The 8411-nt window shown below is 35.2% G+C and overlaps 1 protein-coding gene across 5 annotated transcripts in view; it reads right to left on the bottom strand.

The window, feature by feature from the left end:
* The window catches only part of LOC125668079 (retinoblastoma-like protein 1), a 50052-nt gene continuing 41641 nt past the window's right edge, over positions 1–8411 (bottom strand). For 3 of the 5 annotated variants that reach the window (XM_048901856.2, XM_048901880.2, XM_048901846.2), the window contains 7 exons: positions 7305–7484; positions 6605–6676; positions 6343–6490; positions 6091–6245; positions 5944–6003; positions 3373–3537; positions 1–2179 (listed from right to left, as the gene is read on the bottom strand). In XM_048901856.2, the coding sequence (XP_048757813.2) occupies positions 1979–2179; positions 3373–3537; positions 5944–6003; positions 6091–6245; positions 6343–6490; positions 6605–6676; positions 7305–7484 (981 nt within the window). In that variant the 3' untranslated portion in view covers positions 1–1978. The remainder of the gene's footprint in view (positions 2180–3372; positions 3538–5943; positions 6004–6090; positions 6246–6342; positions 6491–6604; positions 6677–7304; positions 7485–8411) is intronic. The other 2 variants (XM_048901882.2, XM_048901864.2) reach the window with 1 other exon arrangement.

Below are 8411 nucleotides of genomic sequence, written 5' to 3'. Positions count from 1 at the left end.
ATCTTTGTAAATTTTATTCACTATATGACATTTTCCATATTGTGATTCCATTCATAACAAGAGTATTTGAAATATGCACAACTGAAGAATTGATCGCACTTCACGCAACTTAAATTCTAAGAAAGTTGGGAATTTTTAAAAATTTGTCATACATTAAATTATATATTAAAACAAGGAGCACCATATAAATACTATCATTTCCATATCGAAGGACTATATACAATACTACCATTTGCCTCCTAAATCACATTCCCAGATACAAGTTTATAATTGCTATGCAGAACTTTTCGAAATGAAATTTTATTTTGATGTCATTTCACATTACCAATTCTAGCAATATGTCAGAACAAAACGTGGCAAGTGTGCTCTGACGCCGAGTAAAATTATCATATCAATGAAATGTGATGGTGGTGTCTGATCATGCATGCACTCCATTAAGCAAAATGTGGGCAATGCATGTAATTTTAGGTTGTAATTTAGAAAAATTGAGGCAAATGGTTCACTTTATGATGACTTGGAAATAATTCTAAAAAATTACTTATATAACTTTTTGACAGACAAAAGTTTATGAGACTACTGTACAAAGCCAATTCAACTTAAATGATAGATTATCATCCCCACCTGCCCCTCAAAAATCGGCCCGCCCCAAATTTTTTTATTTTGTGAAACTTGCGATTCCTGGAAAATTTTGAAGTCGGACTCCGGTACAAATTTACACTTCTTGTTTACATTTCCATTATAGCAACATTAAAAGCCACCTGAAGAAAATAGATATGGTTTTCTTAATTTCTCACATTGTTACAGGCATAAATCTTAAAGAAGTTTGGTATCTTTCTGTGTTTGAAATTGAAGCTTAACCTGGAATTCATCTGTGAAATAAGCATAGCTAGATTGATATCCATCTGGCATTAAATGATGCACTTCTGTTGACAAAAACTCGTTTGTCATTAATATTTTTCTCAGAAAATAAAATCCTCCCACCCACCCCATACCTTTTGGTGATCCTGGATGATAATCTACTAATGAAGTTGAATTGGCCTAATTTAAATATTATATGGGGGCTGACATTGGTAGTGTAATGAATATAGTCCTTTAGATCTATTTTTCATATTATCATAAGCAATTTTCACTAAAAATTCTCAATTTCATGGTAGTTGATAAACAGTATTATTTTCCCCATACACATTTCTCTTCACACAACTAGCACCCCAATAATGACTTAGAATATGATTGCTGACAAAGAAAGGATGTGGATATTAAGGATCAGTTATTAAAGTAGTGATTTCAAGGGCTACCATACTTATCATTCGACATACAAGTAAGATGAACAGGTCTTGTTACTGTCAATACACATATGACAGGTTGATAAGGTCAAATATTGTATATCTATATGAATCAAAAAACCATGACCTGACAAAGTTGTTAAAATGTCAATGCATTCATGCACTTTATAAAATGCTAAAAATGGAATACATATTATAGTTTCTACAAATAAAATACTTCCAAAGAAATCTTGTAACACACTTGCCTATTATATATATATATATAAAACAACTGGCTATACATATCATTACTGTACATATTAAATTTACACTGTACAAAAATACAGACAAAAATGATTTGCACTATTGATAATAGAACTCCATTCCAATGTAAAATACACAATGATGCTACATAGTGTTATGTCAGTGTCATGCAAAGTACTTTTAGACAGAGACAATACATCACAGAAACAAAGCAGTTTGTATTTCACCTCCTACCTAAATGATTCTGATTGTTGAGGATTGCACACATTTTCACACATACAAATTTCTGGAACAAAACTTCCAGAATATTGCATTTACAAATCGAGAATGAAACAGAATTTGATTTTCTTTAACAAACTGTTTAAAGGTATACTTAGAAAACTGGAATTGAGATCATTAAAACAGACAGGTGTAAACAATATTGCAATAAACAGAGGGCATCAGGAAATTGTTTAATCCAGCTTCAGGACATGGGCCTCCTGTCTCTCACTGCTAACATTCTGTAAGCGCTTTAAGAAGGAGAAGCCTGTACACAGCTGTTTAGTTTGTGGTCCTTCGTCCTCCTCTGTGACATCAAGCTGACGTTTACCCAGAATTTTTTTACCTTCCCTAAAGTCTTTCATTTTTATCATATTGTTAATGGCTCTCAAATCCTATAAAGAAACAAAAGAACACATATAAGTAAATGTACCTTGAAGAAAAGAAATCTATCAAGCTTCTGCATCTCTAATACCTGGGATATGTCAAAGTCGGGTGATTTTTTCTGCTCTGCTGTACACAATCATTAAGGTGGTGGTTAGCCAATTATCATTCACATCTCGTAAACCCAAGCCACAGAGTTCAGCAACATTTACTCCCAATTTTTTTTTATATAAATGAAATTTAAGTCGGTAACATGTTCAAAATCTGACTGTTTACATTTCATTATATCATAAGTTGAAGGATTGTCTATTTGGAATCACAAAAAATAATGTGCAAGAAAGAGGTGTTTTCACAATATACAAGCTTTCTTTCTGTATGTTTACAAAGTATCATTCAACACAGAATTTAATGAAATATGAAGGCATTTGAAACTGGTAGTATGATGTTCAAATTGGAATTTCTCTTATATTAATCACTCATAAAAGGCAGTCAACTACCCTTTACTGTCTCATGTAAGGAAGCTCTCGACATGAATCAATACTTAACAAATTACATTTTTTGGTCCGAGGTAAGATAATAAAATGCTCAGCAAGAATTTCCTCAACGTTAATTCTTCGAAACTGTATGTGTGATACCAAAAAAAAAAAAACGTGGCTAAAATTCTTCTTTACTTTTAATCCCTGTTTCAATGGATGAGCATGCATCTCTACCCATTCAGTACTTAATCATCATGTTCAAAAATGAAATATGTTAACACTTCAACAAGTCTCATCTATCTCAAATCCCTGGATATCCGAAAGTTTTCAAGGACACATGTGACATTTCTCAATAATATATACTTTTTCGTGACATTTCAGGTACAATTCACTTTCATTCTATCTCGTTTCTACTAAAAATCTAGGGGTATATTAACATGTCTGTTAGAACTTTTGAAATATGCTTAAGTTCTTATGATGCAAAGACGGAGAGAAAAACCATTGGAACAATCGGGTATAACACCCAGGGCCTTTGCACTACTAGTTGCCACCGAGCTACCTAGCCCGATATACGAAAGTACGGTAATAATACTACAATATCAAATTTAAACCTATTTCGGAATTCATACAGGCATTCTTCATACTGAGGAGATGAGAACATAATTTCAGAGAAAATGTCGCACATGTCCGTAAGTAAGAAGTTTAACATAGATTGAACTAAACTGTACCTTTGCAGGACTCTTTTGGAAAGAGTATGACAATCCAGTTGCCATTGGGGTTGCCAGTAGAGTTGGTTTATGCGGTGACAAGTATATAGAGTGTTTGCTGGACACTCTTCTGGGAGAAGCCGTCTGACTTTTGACCGTAGGTAATGGTGAAAGTGGAGGACAATCCTAGAGGATAGACACAACATATTAATTTAGAGAAATAAATGAAATTCAGTGCCCTAGTATAGCATTTAAACAATTCCTAAAAGATATAACATTCTTTATTTCAATTATCAAATAGCAGAAAATCAATGCGCAATGATTACAATGACTATTTGTGAACAAGTACATGTAGGTATGTAGATCATTATTTACATTTCCAATGTTTTCATACCTTTACAAATTAATGAGAGCCATTTCCTCACAAATGCAATGCATTGTAAGCAATGCACACATGAATCTTGATAAATAATTGTCTATTTTAATGGCTGGTAATTCCAAAAGAGAGAAAGTTGGAATAGAAATATAAAATCAAAGGCCTGAAGGGCCACAATGGCGTCGTGCTAAGAAAGCAAAGATTATAATGAAACTATGTACTGTCCAGTTTATCAATGCTTCATCCCTTATTGTATGTACACAGAGTAGATACAGCTTTATATAAATCTCAATGGAGTCTTCTACCTGTGAATATTTTGATGCCATTGACTACAGTCACACCTTGTTATTGCAAATTCAACAGGACTGAAATTAAATTTGAGATATCCAAGGATTTGCGATAACAAGGATAACACACACAAAAAAGAAGTGGTTTGGACTGGCAACTCTATTTACATATTCCCGATAACGAAGATTACCTGTACATGTATTAAAAACACACATACAGCTTTGAATTCAAGCAATACCAAGAATATTTATCCTTCATACAGGAATAATGCTTCTAATACATCTGTACAGTAGCTCTTTTCACAAAAAAATTCAATTACAGATATATTTTTTTACAATTCCATTCATTTCTTCAGAATATTTTTCAAAGGATTACTTACAATATCTAATGTTATCAAATAATGAAGATTTTTGTGATCAACCATTGCTCTCAATTATTCACACATCTTTGCTAGCCAAGGGAGTACTCTACAATCCTTGGCACAGATGTAATTCACAAAGAACTGAAAATTTGTGCATTAAGATATTTAGTGAAAAAGTCAACTGTTGTGAGAACTCTCCTTTTAATAGTTGTAAAGGGCAGCATTGCATGTACTTGTTGATAACATAATAAAAACAAGAAATAAGTTTTAAACCAAAATTTTAATAAGAAATATGTGCAACAATGTAAACAACTATGGACCATTTGTAGTATATATCACTGCTAGCATCTCAAGAGATGAAAATCTAGTCAGATTAAAAAAAAAAATTTGTTAATTCAGTAACTTTTACCTCCACAAAAACCTTTACTTGAAAGCCTTATAATAATGAATGCTTCCGCGCTTGGTTTGTTTACAATAACATTAACACGTGCCAGTGTTTATATACCGAGTTGACCAATGATTTGCAAACCTACAGATGCGTTAATACCCTACTGAGAATGCTACAGTCAAATAAACATTACCTACCCTAAAATATAATGACCATAAATAATCCGCGATACACTATTTCTCAGTTTAAATTTCGCCAACAGCACGCAATGTTTACAAACAAAACCCACGCTATCTTTCATCTAGACACGCTATCGTTTCAGACATCACGTGACTTTGCAAATGTAGTTCGCATTGAAATTGGAATTTTTATTTGATTTGTTTTTATCTTTTGTGAAAGTTTTTATATGTTAAAGTAAATCAATGTGATAATTTTCATTTGTTTCTCATTAACAACTTTAAAATGTCGTAAATCATTAAACAGTACAGATATTCATATGCCATTACAAAAAGCGCGGGATTTTTCCGTGGAAGCATCGATAGTCTGACACCTTCGGTCGCGTAAACTTTTCAGCTGATTCAGTCGTACACGCTGACTAGATGCCGTTCGAGCAAAGCTCGATGCCATAAAAAACAAATTTTTTCCTTTTAGAAAATACATGCGGTTGTGAATTACAAAGCATCACGCCTTCGCGAAACTCGTCGACTTGAAGCGTCACAGTCCATACTTTTATGTATTTTCAAAAAATGAAATTCATTTCTTAGATCACAAGAATGGCTAAACTTATGAAAAGTGATAGATAAACTTTTAATGTGGGAGGTTGATGAATAAACAAAGAAATGTTTGTAAAACATGTATACCCCCTTTCACATCACACTATACCATACTACATATTAAATCTGCATAGCGAAAAGGAAGAAAGGCGATGAAAACACAGGTCTTGTTGACCTTGGACTAACATGATGAGCAAATGCGATCACCTACACATAGAGGACTACCAAGTTAGCAGTTATCTGTTGCACAGAGATCGACATGTACAAAGCAATATGCCCCTCCTTCTTTGAAGAGGACCATACATGTACTTTCCATGGCCCCTGACCATGTGAATTGCAAGGCCTAGTAAGATTCTGCATAGTTTGTTAAAAAGTTGATAAATTTCAAAGTCCCATTCTTACTGACCTTGGAATTCTTCTGGGCTGAAAATTTTTGTGCAAATTTCTTCACTTTTTCTACAAAGACCTACAAGAACAGAAATCACATGTATATAAATAATGCTGATGTAATCCTTCCGAGCAATGGAACCTATAGTGAAAGCCTCACAATTACCCTGTTGTAAAACATGATAAGATCCCCTCTTTCCTCCCCTTCTTCACCACCACTAGCAGACTGTATAAGAATTGTTGGAGTAGGGGGGTGACTTCCCGGGTGAGGAATGGGCAGAGTACTTGATGACCGCATGGTGGGCAGTTTTTCTGACCTCTCTGAGAGAAAAAAAAAATCTTAACTGTGATTCTCAATACATTGTAATGCAGTATAAAATTGTGTGATATTTACTTTAAATTTTCATAAAAATAATACCATAGAGAATTTGGACACCAGCTGTCTTACGTTTCTCAGCATTCTCTACATTGACTGGAGATGACTGCCCACTAGTGCCGTTCTTGCTGCTATCACTTTCTCCCGAATTTCGCCTTGTTCTACAGCTGAGTAAAACACTCCTATACACCTGTACAATGTTTTTTGAGAAAAATGACATGTAAGAAAAGCAAGAACATTACACTGGACCGTAGAAGATTTTAAACCGAGTAAGACATATCTGCTCTGAATGAATTCAACATACATGACTTTCTGCTTGTGGCTGTAGTCTGTAACATCTCATGATGTCTGTGAAAGATTGTGGATGGTCAGACACCTACAAACATCCAAATATTCATCTAAGGGTTACACACCAGATTTCATGCACAATATTATATACATAATGGAGCCATCATATATTAGTATATTTTTCTAATAAAAAAATATTTTACAGTACATATTGTGGCCCCAACCTAACCCCAAAGGATCACAACTGAGATGCATCAACACTAATATGACTCGCATGATCTTGCCGTTCTGGATAAACCAAGGTCATAGATTATTGATTGGTTATTTTTACGTCCAATCCAGAATTTCTCACTCGTATTGAGATGTCACCAGCAGTAGGTGAAGTACCACACTATGTAAGGAGACTCTCATGTAAATTTTAACTTTCTGGCCTATAGGTTCCCGAGAAGATTTTTAAAAACGACCCCACCCTATTTCTGTGATTATCTCCCCTTTGGAGGGGGCATGATCCTTCATTCGAATGAACATGAATCTCAATGATGATGGGTACTAAGTTTGATTGAAATTGGCCCTGTGGTTCTGGAGAAGAAGATAATAATGTGAAAGGTTTACAAACAGACTTATGGACGAAACATACAGACGACCAGAATAGCTCAGGTGAGCTAAAAACACACATATGATCCATCAAAGTATAGACATTACTATGTGTTTCTTACCTTGGCCATGACGTAAATGGCACACATGATGATTTGGTCAATGTGTCTGTCCATCATCAACTCCACGTGATTAACAAGAACATACTCAAAACAAGTCCACATTTTCTTCCGTAACTCAATGTCATCTAGGTATAATTGTTCACATAAATCTCGTAACCTCACACTTGCAAGATGATACAGCTGAAAATCATAAATGTATATATATTTTAATTGGTATGTAGCATCACTCTTAAAAAATTCAATTTTTTGTACAAATTTCAAATCGCTGTAGGATCATCATTGTTCATAGGGGGATTGATTGATGATTGTGGCTTTCGTGGGTCAATCTTGCCCGCGACTTTTACGTGTCCTCGAACATCTTTTAAATCAAGTAGAGTTACCTCCATTAGTGACATAGTATCGCTTACCCACGGAATTACATCCCCACGAACCAGCAAAATTTTGCTTACCCACGGAATTACATCCCCACGAACCAGCACAATTTTGCTTACCCACGGAATTACATCCCCACGAACCAGCAAAATTTTGCTTACCCACGGAATTACATCCCCACGAACCAGCACAATTTTGCTTACCCACGGAATTACATCCCCACGAACCAGCAAAATTTTGCTTACCCACGGAATTACATCCCCACGAACCAGCACAATTTTGCTTACCCACGGAATTACATCCCCACGAACCAGCAAAATTTTGCTTACCCACGGAATTACATCCCCACGAACCAGCACAATTTTGCTTACCCACGGAATTACATCCCCACGAACCAGCAAAATTTTGCTTACCCACGGAATTACATCCCCACGAACCAGCAAAATTTTGCTTACCCACGGAATTACATCCCCACGAACCAGCAAAATTTTGCTTACCCACGGAATTACATCCCCACCAACCAGCAAAATTTTGCTTACCCACGGAATTACATCCCCACGAACCAGCAAAATTTTGCTTACCCACGGAATTACATCCCCACCAACCAGCAAAATTTTGCTTACCCACGGAATTACATCCCCACGAACCAGCAAAATTTTGCTTACCCACGGAATTACATCCCCACGAACCAGCACAATTTTGCTTACCCACGAAATTACATCCCCACGAACCAGC

This window comes from Ostrea edulis, chromosome 1 (assembly GCF_947568905.1).
Source record: "Ostrea edulis chromosome 1, xbOstEdul1.1, whole genome shotgun sequence".
Taxonomy (NCBI): domain Eukaryota; kingdom Metazoa; phylum Mollusca; class Bivalvia; order Ostreida; family Ostreidae; genus Ostrea; species Ostrea edulis.
The sequence above is the reverse complement of the archived record's forward strand: the minus strand, read 5'-3'. Positions and strand labels throughout refer to the sequence as shown.